The following is a 22053-nucleotide window of genomic DNA, read 5'->3' as shown; positions in this document are numbered from 1 at the left end:
GGAAGTCTGTGGCAGCACAAGGCTCACCAGACATAGGCTAGCACCCGAACTACCAGGCCATCTTTCCTTTAGTGTCATCATACTGTAATTGTTATTGCGTAGTTGTATTAAGCTTTGGAATGTGTTTTGATATAATGTCCTGGCCATTCAGCATAAACCATTTAATTAATTTTAGCAATTGCACTACTGAACATTTCTTTCTTTGTCAGCTTCTGAGCTCTCAGAAGAAATGGAAGGAGCCTTTAGCAGCTTTCAGAGGGTTTACCTGTGGAGAGGTGAGTTTTATCCTGCTGTCAGTTATAAGAGGTTGGAAAAATAAAAGACCAAAAAAATTGGGGCCACATTCTCTGCCAGTGTAAACTGGAAAAGCCATTTGACTTTAAGGGAGCTACACCAGTAGAAAACTTGGCCTTAGACCAGAGTCTTTTCTCACCTACAAGGCATGATGCTGGTGTAGAATCAGTGTAAGCAAGAGGTGAATTAGGCCCATTGTTTCTTAAATCTATGCGAGAAGCTATGGAGATAAAGCCATTTATCTCATTGTCAGCCCCTAGATACCATGGTAATTTGGCATTTTGCAAATATCTAGATAGATTTGTTTAATTATCATGACTCATCACAAGTTTCCATTGTTCCCATTAGATTTACTGCATGAATATCCCCAAACACTTTTTTGCTACTGCTCTAGGAGTACATAGGGTGACATGCTTCTAGAGCCTTGGTATTGATTATTTCCTGATTATGGATATTTACTGAGTTTAGCGGATTCATTTTGGTTCAGCATGGTGGGATTTTCAAAAGCACCTAAGGCAGTTCCAGAGCTTTTGAAAACCCAACACTCAGAATATAAGAACTTCCCTATCAGAACAGACCAGTGATCATTCTAATCTGGTGCCCGTCTCAGCCAGTGGCCAGTGCTCGGTTCTTTAGAGGTAGTTGTAAAGCCTCCTGTAGTGTAATTCACTTGTGCAGTATATATCACAGAGAGGAATTTCTTCCGAACTCCAGCTGGTGAACTGCTTGTACCCTAAAGCATGGGGACTGATACACTAACTGGCCCCAAAACAGGGGCTAAGTGCAGACACAACTGTTTCATCCTTCGGTGAAACTTCCTAAGCTGTTTGCTTAGATAATAACATTGCACGGTAAAATGTTGTTTGTTAACTTGTTGTGTAAAACTCAGTACCAGCAAACTGTTTAGGAACGAATAGTCAGTGTGTTTCATAGAAGAACTGCATCTGGTATCAATATGAGCTTAAGGGACAGTCTTTTTGTTTTGTGTCTGTACAGCGCCTAGCACAATTGGGGTCCTAGTTCATAATTAGGGCTTCTAGGCACTATATTAATACCAATAATACAAAATAATAAATAGCTCTGATTGTGTTCTAGGTTCTGATATGATTACCCGGACAAAATCCTCTGCATGTGATGCGGCTGTTTTACAAACACAGACTGAGCTAATGTTACCAGGTACTGGGTAGTACGGCAGTAGATGCTGGGTGGTGTTGCTGACCTGTGATGTACAGGAGGTCAGACTAGATGATCTGATGGCCCCATTTGGCTTTAAACTCTATGACTCTGTGAAATAACAAGGGCAAACTTCAGATTTGATACATTTCATGTGACAAACAAGGAGGATGGGCTTAAGACAGCGTAGGAGAATGCAGAATTTAGCTGTGAGTGCCCAGAACACTTGGTGTCAAGCCTATTGTTTTTCTCTTTATTGAAGTACATGCATGGGGAATGAGTGGGTTTGGGCAGATTGGTTCAGACAAAACAAGAACCCCCCTGAACCTTCTGCCCAGCTTCTCTTCCTTTTTCATTTTCGCATGTCCCTGCACTTCCATGGCCAGGACAGAAGCGAAAGGTCTGGAATATCAGAGGAGAGCCTGTTCTCATGACAACTGTACAGACTCAGAGGATTTGGCTTCTTCTGATAAGCTTCTGAATGAACATAATGGTCCATAACTATGCTGATTTGCACCAGCTGAGGTTCTGGCCCACAGACTTTTGGGAGCTTAATGGAACCAAGCCTGAGCTCTGAAACTAGAATCATAGGCCTTTTGTCCATAGCCACCTGCTGTTCCAGATTCTGCTCTTGGTTAGGCCAGTGTAAATCCAAAGCAACTCAACTGAAGTCACTAGAGTTTCTACACAAGTGTAAATGAGAAAAGGATGTGGCCTCTTGATGGCAGCGTTTTGGTTCATCTTTACCAAGTTGTAATCCTTCTGTGAAGCTTTGATGAATGTCTGTGGGAGATGCAGCTGTGATTTAAGGCAGGTAAAATGGTAAAACAGGGCAAACTGTTATTGATTTACCTCATATAATTTGCATGAAAGATGAACTAAAATTCCTGTTTAACTGGCTAAGCTCCCATATGATTAGTGGACCATAAGTCTAGACTTTAAAAGGAGGAACAGAAACATTTAAAACATTGACTGAAATTCTTTTCATTTAGCTGCCAAGACTTGAGTTCAGGGCGTTGGGGTTCTACGTTTTCCCTGCAACAATTGATGATATCATTAAAACTTAAAGCAATGTAAGGAATGCAGCTTTCTGCACCGTGCCTTAGGGATGAGTCATATCAGCTACTGTTTCAAGAGGGGCTGTCCCTAAATTACGCAACACATTTTTGGTGATTTTTTTTTCCAAGACCCACCCACCTCTTGTAACTTTTTGTAACACTGAAACAAACACACCCACTTAAGGACCTACTCACCCACTAATAAATTGTTACACAATTTATGGACAGCCCCAGAGAAACCTAGGAGACTGAAGGCTTGGGTCTTGACAGGTAAAAAGACTTCAAGGTCACCTGTTAAAAATACAGAGTGACTGAGAAATCTGGGGAAATATCTGCAAGAGTGAGACTTTTTATTACCGCACGATCATGTTTAGAGCACATGGCAACATTTCTGAATATTTTATGATAAGGGAAAATGAATAGATACAATAAGCACCCTGCACATGTTCAGCCTGAGATATGTGTGAGGTTTAGCATTTGTGATCCAAGTATTAGTGTCTCTTTGGTTTTGTGTTTCAGTTTTTCGCTATTTTAGTGCTTCATGGATTAAAGAACGTGGGAGTTGTACAGGGCCAAAATAATGTGCGGTGTGGTCTGCTCCTCTCTTTTGACAAATAAGCGAGTGTTAATTGACAAACTGGAAGGAGATCAGTGGAAAAACAACAAAAATGTCCCGAGAGCTGCATGGGCTTATTTAAGGGGAACAATTGAAAAGAGACAAAAATAGCTCAGGGACAACAATGGGAAGGCACCACAGTCTACACGCATTTGAAGACAGCATATGTCAGGGATAGAGAAGAATTACTTAAGGTGCTATGTGGGGGTATTACTGGGAGAAATAGGATTAAATTAATAAAAGGAGCATTTTGGCTAAGTATTGGGGGAAACTTGCTGATAGTGGGCTGTTGGATAACTTCCCAAGGGAACTGGTGGAAATTGCATCACTGCAGGTCATTAAAACTAACTTGGCTAACATACAAGAAAAGATATTGTGAGCAATGATCCTACAATGGCAGGTAGATGGACTGGATAAAGTTAACAGCCTTTCCATTTCTTGCTGGTGCATTTATTTTTTTAATTCCTGGTTGATGGAGATGCTGTGATATGAGCATATTCAGCTCCTTAATAGACTCTTGAGAAAAAAGATAAAATACCAACCCAAACACAGTTCAAATACAGAGGCATTATCCCTGGAACAGTCCTATTTAAAACCAACCTGGATATACATTAACCCTGAGAAAAGGTTTCAGCTGTCACACTGTAGAATTCAGAGTTTTACATATAAACAATCCTCATGTATCCCAGATTGTAAATAAATCTTCTTCTTCTTCTTCTTTTTTTTTTTTTTAATGTGGATCAGATTCTGTTATGGAACTTTTTTCCCTAATGGACAACAGCCTGATACAACTAGACCAAAGCCGCTCCCTCCCATCCCAGCAGTACTGGCTCTTCAAACACAAGTATTCAGCAGAGCAGGCAACACTCTGGTGTCTCACACGTAAGAAATCTTAGACCTTTAGTCTACATGTTAGTAGGGAAACAATAATTAATCAGCAGTTTCGGTAGTTACCCTAGTCACGGGTGTTAGAACCCGCAGCATTTATGGATTTTTTCACAGGGAAGGCGCAAAAATTCACATGGGAGTCATGTAATCGCCAGCCTCAATGAGAAGCCACACAGCCCATGATGAGGCTGGCAGGCTGGCACCACTCCCTTGCCGCTCAGTGGCTTTGTCAATTGTGGCAAAAAAAAAATCACTGCTGGTGCATCTTCACGAGCGGTAGCAGCCGTGGAAGCTATAGAGTAGTGTAGACCGTACCCAACTGTTCATACTACCAAGTTAGATGGCGTGTTAAAATCATCTGAGTCTTGCCTACGTTAATGCTGTGGAGCTGCACCAGTGGTGAATTCCAGAACATGAATTTTTGCCAGGGTAGGCACAGTTGTTTGTAAAAACTTGAGTGAGCCCCTAGGTAAAGAAAAGGACAAAAGTCATGGAGTAATGCTCAAAAATGTTTGTTATAAAAGGTGAAGATCTCTCCAGTTTTCCGTGATGCTGGGGTTCAGATATGGGTCTGATGCTCCTCTCATACTACAGAGTCACTCCACTGACGTCGGTGAAGTCACACTGTGAGGGTAACAATGGGGTAAGAGAGAGGAGAATCAGGCCCTGTGTTTGTTTATTGCCTGTTCATCCATTGTGATGTCCCACGTGCCTGACTTTAAAACATTAAAACAACAAAGAAAGGTGACCTGCAAATGAGGAAAAAATGGTTTGCAGCCATTTTTGCTGTTTTAATGATGCATAAACAAACCCTGAAAGGTTTCTTTTAGCCACAGTGTGACCTGGAAATGGAGTAAAAGGTAGTAAAGAATAAAGAAGGCGATCACTGCATAGTTTTCTCAAGTCATCTTCCTGGCACCTGTTATCCCTCTGTAAGACATCGTTCAAATCAAGTTTATTATCTATAGTACATATTTTATGAAACAGCGCTGGCGCAGTGTAGAAATGTTGGGGGATAACATATTTCCATATTTTGGAAAGATGGGTTGCTACGTCTCTGGCTATGTTTACACTGCTCAGGGCATCAGTCCAGTAGCACAATAATTAGCAAACTGGCTTGATCAGTTCTTTATTTTATTTTTTTAAAAGTGCATTAGCACCTTGGAGTTTTGCAAAATTCCTCTGCTGTAGCAAGGAAGGAAGGCAGCCAGCCAGGGTGTGAATTTCAAGGTAAACCACTAAAAGGAAGCAACTCATATGGTCAATCTGCATAAAAGCATTTTTAGTGTATGAGAGAAACTCTCCAGAAATAATTTTACAAACTTTTCATAGGACATTCTGGAAAATGTTTGCTGATACTGCCTTTTTTATTTTATAAACCAGAAGAAATATGCAATTGTTATTGTAGGCTTAATATATTGAATTAGTTTGGAAATCCTCATATCTGTTTCTTGGGTGTTCTGATCCCTGTTTTATAAAAAGATTGCCTAAAACAAAAAAAGACTGTGAACCAGATCCTATTCTCAGCTTTTTCTGTGTAAACCTGGAGTAACCCCACTCATGCCAGGAAATTATTTTGAGTTTATACCAGTTGAAAGCAGAATTTGTCCCTATTTTTTTTTCTTATACAGTAATAGCATAATAAGATCAATAATACACACCTCAATAAAGAGTATTTGTGCTAAAGGTTTAATATTAAGAATGATAAACGAGTGAGAGAGGGGAATGGAGAGAAGGGGAACACAAATAGCTAAGTTTATAAAACTGAGCTGCTTTCTGCCTCTTAGGTTGTGCACAAGAAGATGCATTTTGTCAGCTGGCAGCTCTTTGGAATACCACAAGCACATATTTTGCCTGCATTCTCTATCCAGAGGCTCAGATCTGTGATAATTACATCAACCACATCCCCCAAAACTGTCAGACTGTATTACCTCAGCAGCTGCAGACCGTGTATCACAAAATAGGTGAGCTTTAATTTCTGTGTTAAATTGTATATTTCAGACAGATGTATATTGTATTCCTGGCAGCATCGATCAGCATCTCAGCTTTTAATTTGAAGGATGTCAAATGGGAAGGTAGGAATGTTATAAACTGCAACAAGGAAGACTAGGTGGCTCTGGAAATAACATAAAGTAGCAATCAAAGACTAACATTAGTAACTGAAAGGCATCATGTCTATGTGATGGCCAATGTGCTGGTGATCTCCCTTCAGTTTCTAGTGGAAGGATATTCATAACGCATCCCTGTTAGCGTCTATGTCAGAGGAGCCAAATGAAGCTGCACCAGGAGTCCTCAGACCTTTTCCTAGTCTTAACAGTATTTGAGTATGGAGATTGTCTTTGGATGCCTCCCTTCACATTCACAATCATTGACATCCCTGTGGCAACTGCAGTAATTGCGTTCATGGGAAAAGAAATGTTAGAAAAGTGTTTAAAGTATTTTTAGCTTCCTTATAGCTTCCAGCCCCATAATATCGCTCTGTTTTAAATGAAAGAACCCAACACCTGAAGTACTCAACATTGACTCTATTAAGAGCCGAAAGGGAAGGGGAAGCTGTATAAAATACCCACTCTGCATTCTTCCAGTCTGTCCAGAGATGTTGCATTCAGTCCAAAGTGGACTGCGTAAGTCAGTGGACTGGAATCACTTCAATACAAGTCCCTGCTAGCCTGGGAATTCAGAACCTGAACTTGAGTCCCTTACTTATCAGCCCATCTAGCTGCCATTATAATGCCTGTTGGGCATTCATCCTGTGTAGAAACAAATCTAACTGTCAAACATATTTATTGTTGGTCTAAATTTATCTTCCAATACACTGAGAAATCAGCACTGTGTCGTAGAAATGTTGCTTTCTCTCTCCTCTTTATGTTCGCTTGATAGTATAAAGAAGTATAGTATAAAGTAGTATAAAGTACTATAGTACTTTAGTATAAAGTATAAAGAATGATGTATAAAGTATAAAGAAAGTATGATAGTATAAAGAAGTAACTTTCCCTTTGATTTTTTCAGTCACACTAGAAGGGACTGTGAAGAGCTTCTACACACGTTTACCGTTCCGTAAAGTAACTGGAATCTCAGTGAGAAACAAGATTGATATGAGCGGGAAAGCCGTTTCCGATGGGTATGATTCAACTCAATTCAGTTTTGTTAGCATGGGACTTTGGCCACATCCAAAATATCAAAACCATATAATGTAAATGGAGAGGATCAGGCATATTCATTAAAAATATTAAAGAGCAGTATATCTTTTTGGGAGAATAACCAATATATTACAAATATTAATCACACAATTTTAAGTGAATTTATAATGTATTCATTGTATTATCTAGGTTGTATAATGCGACACCACAAAATCAGTGATTGGCTGGATAGAACTGTTGTCAATAACACACAAAATGCATCTATGCTAATGTTTTCAGTACAGTCACTCTTCTAAATAACAACAGCTGAACTCTCATACATACAATACAAAGAACTAGATAGTGCAGTCAGAGTTTGCAGAATCTGCACAACTCCTCACTGCAGTGTATTGGCTAAACCCTAGGGACCTGCAGACCTAGGGTTGCCAACAGTCCCATATTACAAGGGACATTCCTTATTTAAATAGAAAATTGCCTATCCCCTAATAAATTAGTGCAGGATGCCTTTTATCCTGTACCTCAACATATTAAAATATTATCAGTATGCAAAACCATTTTTATTATGACCTTACCTTCCAATGAGACAAAGTTTGTAAAATTAGACAATGTAGTAATGCAGAGTCGGTCCCAGGATTTACTGAACTATTGTATGTCTAGCATAGAGAATCCCAAACCGTGGGGTACAGCCCCCCTGGGGGAGCACAATAAAGTTATCGGGGGGCATGAAGACTTAATGGGGCCATGCTGAAAGGCTGGAGTCAGAAGGGGGCTGTGTCCGGCAGGGGAAGCAGACAGGGCTCTGTGCAGGTGGTCTTGGCTTCCAGGACCAGGCTCCTTGCCCACCTTGTCCCCCCACTGCTGCAGCTGGAGTAGCCACCACCCAGCGGTTATGCTCGTCTGCTGAGGATGTTGGCAGAGACTCTGTGAGTGGGGAACAGAAGGCTGCACCCTGGGAGGACTGACAGCCCCTCCCCCCCCGCCGCCAGACAGAGCCCCTTCCTGACCCTTGCCCTTCAGCCCAGCTCCACACAGCCCCATCCACTTGCCCTGCCAGATAGAACTGGTGCAGGGAAAGCAGATGGGGCTGCGCTCAAGGACTGGAGTCAGCAGAGGGCCAGTAATCACTGGTGCATCTTTCCACTCCCGTCCCAACCCTGGCCTGTCAGTGTGGCCCTGTTCACTTTCAGAGCTGGGTCCCAGCAGCCAAGAGTGCCTGCCTGCCTGCAGGGAGAGGAAGGTTTCCTCAACTGCCACACGGTTAGTACGCCCTACCCTTTGTGGTACTGGGCACCCCACCCCTGGCCCCTGTGGGTACAGGATATTCCTCCCCCCAGGGGTGCTAAGAAAACGGTTCTGTATTTTTGAAATACAATGCTGGCAACCCTAGGCAGACCCCTGTCGGAATTGTGAGCAAGGCTATAGTTTCAACAGGCTGTAATTGTACTAAAGTCTGGAGTATTTTTTCTTCTTCCCCCTGTTAGGTTTTTTGAGTGTGAGCGCCGATGTGATGCTGACCCCTGTTGCACAGGATTTGGGCTTTTAAATGAGTCACAATCAACAGGTATTCTTTACTGAAGCAGTCAGGGGGCGGGAAGTGGGAGGGGGCCAGGTTGTTTGGGGAGGCACAGCCTTCCCTACCTGGCCCTCCATACAGTTTTGGAAACCTGATGTGGCCCTCAGGCCAAAAGGTTTGCTCACCCCTGGGCTAGGCCCTCCATTTCTCAGAGGTGCTGAAAAGTTAGCTGAGAGACTCCCATTGACATCAATGGGCTTTGGAACTAACCCTATTTTCCTGATGGTGTCCCCACTGAAATCAACTAACTTCATCACTAACTTCAATGGGAGCAGGATCTGGCCCTAAGTGACCTAATGAGTCTTTTCCTTCTCCGATTTCTGAGCCTAAGGAACTTTCATATAATACTTAGTGGAACCAGAAAATATTAATTTTCTTAAAAGTCTTATTTAAAACAAAGTTACCATGGTGATTTTTGTAACTGGATATTTTCCCAGTAGGTGGTGAGGTGCTCTGCTTGACTCTGAACAGTTTAGGAATCCAGACCTGCACTGAGGAAACGGGAAGCACTTGGCAGATTTCCGATTGCAGCTCTCCAGATGTCAGAATATATCCATTTGGCTGGTATCAGAAGCCTGGTGAGTAATGCAGGTGGTCTGCCATTTAGAACGTCTTCTGCATAACGTTATTTATTTGCTTTATAGTAATGCCTAGAGGCCCCAAACAAAATTGGGAACCCATTGTATTAGGAACTGGACAAACACATAGTAAGAGACAGGCCCTGCCTCAAAGAGGCTACAGCTAGAGGAGGCAGACAAAGGATGTATTTTATCCCCATTTTACCGATGGGAAACTGAGGCACAGAGAGGTTAAGTGAGTTTCTCAAGATCAAACAGAAAGTGAGTGACAGAGCCAGGAACTGAACAAAGATCTCTTATATCCCAGTCTAAGCCCTCAGTTTAGTTACAAGGTCATACTTCATTCCCACCATCCAGATTATACTAAGGTTCAGCAGTCAGTAAACCGTACCAATTTTAGAAGCTATACTGGGGTATGTGGAGGCCAATACTCTCTTATCTAGGTCTTGACTTTTGAACCACTGAAGTCAATGGGAGTTTTGTTCCTATGTTTAGTGAAGGCAGGATTATGTCCAGAGTTTAAATACCAATAATACTGCATTTCTAATGTGCCTTGGAATAATTCAGCCATTGATAAAAGATAGCCTATTTAGGTGAAGGAAGTGTTTCCAGAAGACAAGAACAGCATAAAGAGGGAAGTTTATTGGAACTGGTCAAAATATATTTTATTTTCCATAAAAAATGTCAACAAAACTAAATATTATTTCTGATGAAAATTTTCACTGAATTAGTTTAGGGTCAGGGGTTATATGTTGTTTGTTTTTGTTTTTAAAGAAAACTCACAACCCCATAATTTTCCGTTTCGGAAAACTAAAACCAGGGTAATTTAGGTTTTTAACAACTGCAAGCCAAACTTTTTTTTTTTACAAAAACATCAAAAATGTAAATGAAAATGGAAATTTTCTTGGGAAGATGTACATTTAATCAACAAGCCATTTTTTGTCCAAAAATAAAACTGGAAACCTTTCAGTCATCAATAGTAATAATCAGAGTTTCAAGCTACCAAGTAGCTCAAAAATATAAATTATGGTGTTTTTTCTCTACTTACAGAGCAATTCAGTGACAGTCACATTTCTTTTAGAGAAAGAGAACAAAACACAAGAAAGAATAAAAGTAACATGACTGTCAGTTATTAGCACTTAGATATTTAAGTGCCCTGCACAGAAAATATGGACATAACATTTCCACAGCTAAATGGCCCATATTATGCAAAATCTTTCTTGATGACTTTCAGTTACTCTGCTTACAGTAGCTATATTGGTGCACTTGACACCAAGATTGCAAAAAAATGTAAAAGAATTTAGAACACCGAAATCCTCTTGTCCATTTATCTAGTGGAAAATTATAGTCATGTGTTTTTTTGACTTTATATTCTAGGGAGGGAGGTCCCAGGGAGGATAATTTCTAAGTCGGTTGGGGTGAGGCAATGACAGGAGAGGGAGCAGTAGAGTAACGGGATGGTGCATAGGTGCTGAAAATAGGGGTGCTGCTGCACCCCCTGGCTTGAAGTTGTTTCCATTATATACATGATTTACCGTTTGGTTCAATGGCTCTCAGCACCCCCGCTATACAAATTGTTCCAGCACGCCTGGGATGGTGCATTTTGGAGTGAATGTTCTCTTGCTGGTCACCTGTTTTCTCGGAAGTGGACAGGCTGACCTGAGCTACAAAGTTCAGCTCCAGATCTGGATTCAAACTTCCCTGGATTCTGGAAATGTTTATAGATTCATTCATAGATTCCACTGCTAGAAGGGACCATTGTGATCATCTAATCTGGCCTCTTGTGTAACACAGCCAGAGAGAGGCCATAGAACTTCCGCCAAATAATTCCTGGAGCATATCTTTTTAGGAAAACATCTGGGATCTTGGTTTAGGCTCATTTCTGCATAAAACTATTGTTTGTTAGTTTTTTGTTTTTTTTTGTGGTGGTGGGAAACAGGGAAGGAGGGGTAGTATTGTTTTTAGGAAGCCCTGCTTTACACTAAAATGCTCAGCCACCCTGAATTCTCTCTGTGTGGCCTAAAAAATATGCGCCACAGACCTTAGAGAACACGGGGGGAGATTTCTGCTTGCTGGAGGGGTCACTGAACTCTGTTAGACTTGCAGTCTCTTTTTTAGCTTTGCCAAACTAATTAGAATCCTGCCTGCGGGTGGCTGTTCTGCATGTACCACATTGGAGCCTAAATTGTTTATTTTTTCTTTGTCTTCTTGGAAAGTATTAAATTATTCTGAGCAACAAGCTCTGTGCTGTCTGACTAGCTGACCACAGCGTGTGGGCGGGGTTCCACTTTCTCAGGCTTTCCTCTGATGCAGCAGAAACACTAAGGGAAAATGGAGGCATGCCTGAGCCCAATCCTGCTGTCGTTACTCAAGCAGACTACAGTGGGACTAGTTCCATAGAGTTTAAGGCAGAAAGGACCATTAAATCATCTAGTCTGACCACAGCCCATTTAATATCACCCTGTATTGAGCCCAGTAGAGGTATATGCAAGGATTGCTCATGTGGAAAAGGGATTACTATAGCAGGATCCACTGGATATGCAATCCAATCGGTGTGGGGGCTTTGCTTCTGTGCAGAATCCCACTGAAGACAGGGCTCCACAGGGGTGCAAAGGCCTGCTGGGGTGGATCAAGGCCTGCATTTGTACCAAATGACAGGAGTAAGGACCCAATCCTGCTCCACCCCTGTTGAAGTCAATGAAGACTTTGCCACTGAATTTCATTTAGAGCAGGATCACACTGCCGATTGCTTCATTACTGCTATTTTTAAGTCTATTTCCTTTCTCCTCTGTAATACATAGAAAGCTTTCGCTTCTTGTCTCCTCTTTCCAAGGGAGGCTGTTGAGCTAATTGTCTGAAACAGCATTTGAAAATCCTTCTCTGGGTGACTATTGACAGTTTTGGTTATTAGAATTGAAATAACTGAGCAATGAATCCACTATTTACATTATGTTCTGCATTTCACTCAGCTTGGGCATTGAAATTAGGCTGGTCAGTTATGGTTTATGGTAGATTTTCATTGTTTGGTTCTCATGCACTGGCACAACATTTAAACTATAAAATGTGCTGCAGGGACCAATCCTGCTTGGGCGGGGAGATAATCTAGATGGCCTAGTGCGTCCCTTTCATCTGTAAATTCTAGGGTTCTGCCATAGCAGAAAGCCCAGTGGAGGCTGAAGGTACACCTGCTCCTGTGTTCCGGCTGCACAGAGCAGACACAGAATGTCCTCTTTAGTCTTTTGCAGCTTGACTGGCAAAAACGCCAAAGGATTTGTCCCCATTTTGTAGGTGCCCTGTTGTCTCTGTAATCATCCCTAAAACATAATTCAATTGTAGTTAAAATGATTCACTCTTCCTAAAGGGTACGTCATTCTAAGAGGGCAGATAATTTAAAACTATCAAACTTAGATACATATGCACCTTTTAATGTATTTATCCTTACAACACCTCTGTGAGGGAAGGAAGTACTATTACCCTCATTTTACAAAGGGGAAATTAATGCACAGAAAGGCTAAGTGACTTGCCTCAGGTCATATAGGAAGTCACTGACTGAACGGGGGCTTGAACTCACATCGCCTAGGCTAGTGCCTTAACCTCTTGACCATCCTTCTTCTCACTAACAAGCAACCCTGTTAAAGTCCAGAGGAGTTTTCATTTCATTCACTCCAGGCTTAGGTATTATACGGCAGTTCCATCAACAGAAGAAGTCACTTCTTACTGGACAAAGGCACTGCAGAGAGGAGCCTATGGCATAGGCAAAATGGCAAAATGGGGAGCCGAAGAGAGAATGGAGTTCGCAGCATTTCTTTCTCATGGGAAGGAAGTTTTAATGCGTTCCCACTGCCATGCATCAAGACAAAAGTCTGCACAGATGTTAATGCAAATCAAGATATTTGCAGACAAAAATTTGTATCACTTGTGCAGGTGTGTTCCAGCTCCGGGCACTAGAAGTGGAACAATTATGATGAAAGTTTTGAGGCTGAAAAAGAAAGTGTAAAGTCAGTGGCTGAAATCTGGAGGGCCTTACAGACGCCGATGGACGTTTGCTCAAATAAAGTCCTCTGGCTTTAGCCCACTATAAAATATTTATCTTGCTGCTGAAATTTTGCTGAAATCTTTATATATTTCATGGTATGTTGGTATGCAAATAAAAAAGAGCTAAAATAACAGCAAATATGAACAAGCTCTACACCCTACAGCCAGTGTTTGGGAAGCAAAGATATTAAAGTCTGGTTGGTTTGCGTGGTGGATATGCAAATCCCAGAAATGATATTGCAGGTTCAGAGACGATCTAGTTAGATTTAAAAAACTGTCTACCTTACATTGTTATATCAAACGATGTCTTTTTTTTAAATTTTAGCAACCATGACGAAGACTATACCCAATGCGTGCCCACCTGTTCTGTTACCTCGTAGCCCAGAGAACGGTGAGTGTCATAGTGTATTAGGGCAAAGAAAAGAATTGAGGAAAGGTGTAACCTCTATTTTTCATGCTCTGCATAACAACCACTTGTATAACGATCCACTTATGTTTCCTTTTCTTACTCTGTACAGATATAGCAGATAATTTCTTTCTTATGTATCATTTAACCAAAATAGATGAGCTATTGGCTGGCATGATTAGCCTGTGGAATTCATTACCACAAAGGTATTATTGAGGCCAAGAACTTAGTAGGATTCAAGAAGGAGTTAATCATTTATAAGTGGAATGGTAACATCCACCGTAATATTAAAGATGATTTTAAAGGGATATATATACCTTCATATTTTAGTGCATAAGCCAATCACTAACTGATGAGGTGAAGAAGAAACTTCCCCTCTGGGTAAGTTGTTATTGTTCACTGTGGGGTTTATTGAACCTTCCCCTGAAACATTGTTAGAGACACCATACTGGACTAGATAGACCACTCACAATTGCTATATTACTACGTTGTTCAGGGGAGGCTTTACCAAATAAAGGGAATCCAAATGAGTTTTCAGGTGACATACAGGAGCCTGTAATGTACAGTAGCCAATTCCCAAAACACAGAGTTTCAAAGTATCTGGGTTCCAGAATCTGGGAAAATGGAGGATGAAATTAGAGCTAGGATCCTCAATGCTTGACTCAAATGGAGAGAGAGAAGTGGTACCAGTAAGATGAAAAGGGAAGTCTATAAAACAGTGGTTTGACCAGTTTTAATATGTGGTGTTGAGTGTTTGGCAACAAAGAAACACGAGCAAATGATCTATTCCACTGAAACGCAAGTGTTGAGATGAATGAGTGGTGTAAGGAAGAAGGACCATGTAAGGCAGGTAAGAAAGTCCAACAGATCAACACTGAAGGAGGAAGACAGAGAGGCCAACCCAAGAAGTGGTGGTGGGATGTCATAAAGGAAGGCATATTAGCATGTAGTGTGACGGAGGATATGGCATTGGAGGGAGAGGGCTCATAGAGCAGAGCCCATTTTATGGGATTAATGGAAGGGAGAGGAATACAGTAGCCTGTAATGACTGTACACAATTGCAACTCTAAGTTGAAATCTATTTTATTCCACATAAAGCATTGTCTTTTTTTAAGATTCTCTTTGAAATCAGAGAAGAAGGGTGGTGGTGAATCAGGACTTTCACGGTTTCTTCTTTTGTTGTTTCCTGTGATGGTGGAAATAACATGACAAATGTTGATCTGTTGGTTGTATATTAAATTACATTGATCAATTAGAAATTCCAGTGAACACTCTGTGGTTTGACACAATCTGTCTTGACTATGGAGAGATCTCTTTAATGGATGAAGCTTAACTGCTGTTTGTTGGGACTTTACAGCTGTTGTCTTCCAGAAATGCACATAGACTGTCAGCAGGTATGAGGCTTTGCAGAAATGGCTGTCCATTACTATACCATAATAGAAACACATCTGGAACCAACTACATTTAAACTTCTCTGCCAATGACTCGCTGTGTGGGCTTGGGAAAGTCATTTAGGCTCTTTGCTTCCATTGCTCTATCTGGAAAATGGGGATAATAATACCGACTTAGCGCACAAGAATTAGCTAACACTTGTAGAGCACTTCGTAGATATTTAAAGCAGTGTGTAAGGTTAAAGGTTTTTTATTCTTAACTGTATTATTTAAACTTGGTTGTAAGGTCTGTGTAGATGTCGCTGTGTAACAGGAGGAAAAACAGGTGTCCAGATGGGCACGTTCAGAGATGACTCCTTTGGTGTAATACTGAAGTGAGCTAACATGGGTTTCTAATGGATCAGTGTCAAGCTGGAAAATTCCATTCCTTTGCAAACTATCTTTTCACCTGGAAATGCAGAAAAGGCAGTTCTATTTTAAGCCCTCTCTTCCTCCCCTTGTTAAAGGTGGTACTAACCTCATCAGCTTCCTTTTTCATTCTCTTGCTTTAGTGCAGGGGGCTGGAGTTGATGACCTCTTGAGGTCCCTTCCAGCCCTACATTTCTATGATCCTACGACATATGATATTTAAAAATTTGCAGATGACCAAGCTGGGAGGGGTTGCTAACACTTGGAGGACAGCATTAGAATTCAAAACAACCTTGAGAAATTGGAGAATTTGGTCAAAAAACATTTCCTCGCCGTGGTATCTGAGATACTGCATTTTATTTCTCTCCTTAGAATAGGACATAACTAGTTAACTACATATTTCAGACACCATGACGTAGTGACCATTAATAGAGGTTCATTTTTTAAATGGTGACCTCTACATCTATAAACTGTGTCAGTCTTTTTTATACAGAAATATGATATTCATGGCCAAATCAAACAGGCCCCACTCAGTACAAACTCGGGTAAATCTCCCACTTGCCTCAATGTACAGTAAGGAACAGTCCTACACTGGCCAGGGGATGGTTTAGATGATTCCTTAGGCCTTTGCCATCATCTCCTATGGTTCTAATGGGAGATTTTCCCCAAGGAAGAACTGAACAATGGCTGTAAGGTCCAACTGGCCCCATGAGAATACATTTATCAGCATGACGCCTCCAACCTCAGTACAAATGTTTAAAAAATGTGGATGCACCACAGCATCCAACCAGGAGAGGGAGCAGTATGTTATGCTGGAGACAGCCTGAGCGAGGTCACAGGAGAGCTGAAAGCCAAGGGGAATGGAGGGACCAATTTCCTTCTTTCTCCCCCTCTCCTATCTCTCTCTCTCATTCTCAGCAGGTGAAATTTGCTCTTCTGCAGAGGGCCAACATGAGCAAGCACCTTTATGTCTTGCTGAAGCCCACAGAGATGAAAGTGGTGCCTAGGCTTTGTGCTGACCCTTTGCTGTGGGATGAATCTTCTACTTTGTGAATTAGCCCCAAATTAAAGGGCCTGATCCTGGGAAACCCTATAGTCCTTATCCTTGTAAGCCACCCCATTGATGTAACTGGGGCTGCACTGCCGAGAAAGGGCATCTCACTTGACTACCAGGTCCAGAGAAAGGAAAGGGACTGCTGAGGCAGCCTGCAGCGGGGTGGTCACCCGCTCGGCCCTGAAAGGGTTAAAGCTAGCCCTAGGAGAGGGCTGGGGCTGTGAGCAAAAGCTAGGCTGATTGGGGGAAGCAGCCACAGCTGAGCCATGCCCCAATCAGGCCACACCTGGCCCTGTTATAAGGGCTCAGGGAGGAGCTGGGTCAGGACTCTCCCTCCAGCTTCAGCGGGAGAAGGACCTAGCTGCCTGGGAGCCGAGGGTGCAGGCAACAGAGCAGGGCTGGGGAGCTCGTGCCTGGCAACTCCCCAGGCTGCAGGCCCTGTGCAAGGGCAAGCCAGGTACTGGGGTTGCAGAGGCTGCAGCCCAGAGGGTAGGCAAAGGCAGCAGGTCCAACCCCCCGCCCTTTGCCAATGATGAATGGCTTGTACACTGCAGTCTGCCCCAGGGAGCGGGGGCTAGTGGTGACTGGCAGTACCCATAGACTGAGGGGAGGTGGGGATAGAGGGTTGGGGGTTCCCTGGGGAGGGGATATCCAGAGAGATGGTGTAGTGCCAGGGGGCAGTATCCAATATAAAGGGGCACTGGGGTCTGGGAGGGACATGGGGGGCCTGAGACAAGCGGGACACCAGCCTGCAGAGGGTGCTCTGGAGGCTAGAGAGCTAATTCCCAGGATGACCAGCAGGAGGCGCCACGCCGGTGAGTCCTGCCTTGCTACACAGCTTCACACTGTGTGGCATTCTGCCACCAAGTCAGAAATGGGCAATAGTGCAAACCTGGGCGTGCTGTACAAAAATTGTTCACCCCCATTATGGTCAAAGCCTGTCTTATACTTGCAGGTGTTAAATTGGGTGACCCTGAGACACTTTGCCATGTCAATATAGGCACAATCCTTCAATCTTACTCATAGGAGTGATCCTTGTTCACATGTGTTATCCCACTGACTAGTTGTGTGATTAAGGATTATTTACACAAGCAACAGTTGCAGGAACGTGCCTGGAAGTTATTGAATTGGTCTGATGTCTTCCTCCAAATGCTGTGGGTATATCAGAGGTCTAGAAAAGGTACGAACCTTCCCTTTCTCAACATTCTCCTTCAATGTATTTGGCACTTTCCTTGTCATAGTTTGAAGAGTTGGAGTTTACCCTTTTTAAAAACTGGATAAACATCTGGTGCGCTTCTGTTATTGTCCTACACCACTTACTATAACTGGCACCACTGAAAGGACACTTGCTTCCATTTCACATCTGCGCAACTTCATTACTGTGTCTCAATGCCATAAATAACATCTTTGTGTGTAGGTTAAAGTGATTATAGTTATTATATGATAGGTTTAAGAAAATGGTTTATTCCGATTCATTTATAGCCAAGTAGGTTGGCAAAAATGTGAACAAAACCTATTTTTAAAAGGGAAGTGAATCCACGCTGCATTGATGATCTCCAGGGAGCTGGTTTTGGAGAGCAGTAGAATAAAGGCATTTTCTGAGAGGCATCACTATTAGGCCTGAAGGCGTATGCTATACACCAACTGTGTTGAGTTTTCACTGAGTGTTTCCTACCATTGAGGTAGATAAAGTTCTGGACCCCTTTAAATCTGTATTTTCTAGTCATAAAGTTAGAGATGAATGAATTGGTTCTGAGTGGTGGTAGTGGTGAATCAGCCTTAGCCACCTTCTAAAATGCAGACCAAACTGACTCTGAAGTTCAAAAAGATTGGATGACTTTTTCATTATCATGCATCTTTGCTCTTCTTCCTGGCTCTGCCCCTTGGTGTAGAGACCCTGTAACGCTATGGGAAAAGCTGTTCCCATGATCTTCCCAGCCAGAAATCTCGCAAGACAACTTATTTTCATGAGATTTTTCAATTCCGTGTTGCAGTGTCAGGAGGAAGATGCTTTGGAAAAGAATCTGAAGTGTTATGGCATCAAACCTCTGCATTTTTTGAGATTTGTCCATCGCTAGTAAAGACAGCTGACACTTTCATTCATTATAATCATCTTAAAGAACGGTTTCAGAGTAACAGCTGTGTTAGTCTGTATTCGCAAAAAGAAAAGGAGTACTTGTGGCACCTTAGAGACTAACCAATTTATTTGAGCATGAGCTTTCGTGAGCTACAGCTCACTTCATCGATGAAGTGAGCTGTAGCTCACGAAAGCTCATGCTCAAATAAATTGGTTAGTCTCTAAGGTGCAACAAGTACTCCTTAAAGAAACTTAGCCAATGCTGCTCTGTATCAATAGTGATAGTAGCAAATCTGCAATTAATTTGTCTAGTCTGAGTAGCTCAGATATTGATGGTTGTGTAATTGTTATGTTGGTGCTTAAATAGGATGTGGTGTAATTTAACATCATAGTATTTGAAGTGCAGATACCCTAAAATCATGTTGTACAGAAAATATCCAGTCCCTCTGGTCTGGGACTGTGCTTAGAAGGGAGTAACTTGCAGTAATCTTGTGTACCCCAAGTGATGTTTACATTAAAGTCCTTAAGCTTTGAAATCTCCCTCCACTATGTTTTAAAATGAACCAGCCAACTTTTAGTGGGAAAGAACAACTATAAGAGACAGGGTCCTGTTGCAGAATTCAGATAGAGATTCACAACACCCCAAAATTCAGGGGGGGTTGGATTTGGGATTTCAGCTTGATCCGTTACTATAGAATCATAGAGGTTACTTGGAAAATTCAGTTCTAGATGTGAATTTAAAACACCCCAAAAGGTTGGGATTGCTTACATCCAGGTGTTCAGTTTAGCCCAGTTTAAATATAAGGGTCATTTGTGAAATTCAGAGTTTGTCTTTCGAACGTAAATTAGGCATGTCAGATTCGGGGATTTGGTTTACGCCCATCTCTAAGCACATCATGCATTTTTCTCTGAACTGAACTCTATTCATTACAGTGTGTGTGCGCCTCTACTTCCAGACATCAGGGGTGGGATTGTCCAAAGCTTTGGCCTATCTCTGCTCCACTGAAGTCAGTGGAGTCTGTAATTGACTTCACTGGGAGCAGATAGAGAACAGTACTGAGTGCTTTTGAAAATCCGACCCTAAACCTTGCATACCCAAACCATAAAACATCTGGAAGACAGAAGTCCTCTGTATAGATGTATGTGACATCTGTAATTTTTCTATAAAAGTTACAGAGCTGGATGGATTCAGACCACTATAATTATGCAATGCAAGCAATTGCTAGAATGGGGTTAGGAAGAGTGGCATCTAGCCTATACATAAAACAGTAACTTGTCCCATCAGGTACATTCAGCATCTATGTACATTCAACAAAGCAGCACTTCTGTTGACCTATGTGCCTTGTAATATATTGAAAAAGCAATTTCCACATGAGATAAGCTTAGATCAGACTTGGGAAGGCTTTCCTTTGGGTCATATTGGAGAGTGAGTGGGAATGAACCGGGGACACAGGTAGTTAGCTACCAGTTGGCCGATTAGTACTCCCCTTCTTTCCCCCAAGTCTACAGCAATGTGATCAACAGCACAGCAATTAAATGGGTTCGTCCCAGAGTTCACGCTATGTTTGTCACCCAAATGGTCATGATTTTGCATGTATCTGGACTTGAACTCAGCGGCAGGGAGACAGCGAGAAGACAAAGCTGAAAGTAATTTTGACAGATATTATTTGAGAAATGGAAAACATTCCCATAGCAGTAAAATGGAAAGGACCATACATGAATGATGCCAGGGTCAATTCTTTGAGGATTAAGGCAAAGAACGAACAAGGATTGTGCCTAGAAGAGGACACTCTTCATACACCATGTGTGCTCCTTGTAAGTTTGCATTGTGCTTGTATGATCTTTGCACTGCTCCTAATATGGGTTGCAAAGCAGCTGCTGAATTCTCTGTGTTTTAAACTGAAATGAAATGTTTGGATCACTCCCTTTCACACACGACCACTTGTGCACATACACATATATCACACAGGTGGATAAAATCAATTACCCATTAACTTCTAATCAAGTTAAATAAGCCATTTGTATTCCTTGTTTCCCTTGGGGTATGTCTGCACAGCAACTAGACCTCCACGGCAGGCCAATGCCAGCCGACATGGAAGGACAGGGTTTGGGCGGCAGGGCTGTTTCATTGTTGTGTAGATGTCTGGGCTTGGGCTGGAGCCCTGGCTCTAGGACCCTGCGAAGTGAGAGGGTCCCGGAGCTTGGGCTCCAGCCCGAGCCTGAAAGTCTACACAACAGTGAAACAGCCCTGCCATCCCAACCCCATGAACCTGAGTCAGCTGGCATGGGTCAGCTGCGGGGTTTTTTGTTGCTGTGTAGACATACCCTAGGAATAAACCTTGCACAGCTGCTGTGAGGTAGCTATACTGGGCAAAATTCGACACTGGTATGAATCCAGAGTAACTCCATTCACTTTACTAGAATTGCTCTGGATTTACTCCTGTGAGAACAGAATTTGGCCTACTAAGAACTATTTTGCATATTTTGTAAATGGATAAACTGAGGCACAAAGGATATATGATTTGCCTGAAGTCACACAGTGGATGTTATGGAAATATAATTATCCTAGCGAAAATAGCTTCCAACCTCAGCAATGCACCCCAGACATGTTGACTTGCAATGGAATCCAGACAAAGCTCTCTTTTTTTATTACATAATTAGTAATTTGAAGCTTTGTGTCTGAAGCTAGACAGATCACCAGTTCCATGCTGTCAGAACTAGATTATTGGTACTCTGGGCTCTGCAAAGTTGAAGCGTAATGATTATGTAACAATCTGTAGCTTAAGACACATTGCAAAAAAGCTTCTTTTGTTCAAACAACAATAATAATAAAAACAGAATTTTTGAAAAATTATTTAAGTGGGAATTGGAAAAAGAAGTCACCAAAATTTAACCTAGCAAAAAATAAGACATGGATTTCTAACAGTGCAGGCAAATAACTATTGGAACAGATTATCAAGGGAAATGGTAAATTCTGCATCATTTGGAGATTTTAAATAAAGACTGAATATTTTTCAAAAAGATATGCTCTAGTTCACCCACAGAGTATTGGGCTAGATGTAGGAACCGCTGGGGGAAATTCTTTGGTCTGTGTCTTACAAGGGTCAGACCATAATGGTCCCTTCTGGCTTTCAAACAGTGAAGTCTTACAAATCTTAACAAATAAGATTTGCCTTATGATTCATATCATTCGGCCCCTGAGCATTTTGCCTCTTGTTCTGGCCAATACTCGGTGCTTTGAGCGAAGTTGAAAACCAAAGTATAGTGTACCTGGTATGCAATGCAGGGACAAGTTTACAGTCCCACTGATTGTATTTCTAGTGATGGCTATGCTCATTTGTAACTTGAAATTCTGTGTTCCT

General features: G+C 41.9%; 1 protein-coding gene across 1 annotated transcript in view; it reads left to right on the top strand.

Annotated features, from left to right (window-relative positions):
* TG (thyroglobulin) overlaps window positions 1-22053 on the top strand; it is a 214543-nt gene that overhangs the window by 79253 nt on the left and 113237 nt on the right. The window contains exons 28-35 of the mRNA XM_074942893.1: window positions 210-275; window positions 1390-1470; window positions 3886-4023; window positions 5817-5993; window positions 7039-7150; window positions 8651-8730; window positions 9183-9320; window positions 13681-13746. Coding sequence (XP_074798994.1) covers window positions 210-275; window positions 1390-1470; window positions 3886-4023; window positions 5817-5993; window positions 7039-7150; window positions 8651-8730; window positions 9183-9320; window positions 13681-13746 — 858 coding nt within the window. The remainder of the gene's footprint in view (window positions 1-209; window positions 276-1389; window positions 1471-3885; window positions 4024-5816; window positions 5994-7038; window positions 7151-8650; window positions 8731-9182; window positions 9321-13680; window positions 13747-22053) is intronic.

Source organism: Natator depressus, chromosome 2, assembly GCF_965152275.1.
Source record: "Natator depressus isolate rNatDep1 chromosome 2, rNatDep2.hap1, whole genome shotgun sequence".
NCBI classification, from domain to species: domain Eukaryota; kingdom Metazoa; phylum Chordata; order Testudines; family Cheloniidae; genus Natator; species Natator depressus.
This window is presented reverse-complemented; position numbering and strand designations above follow the sequence as displayed.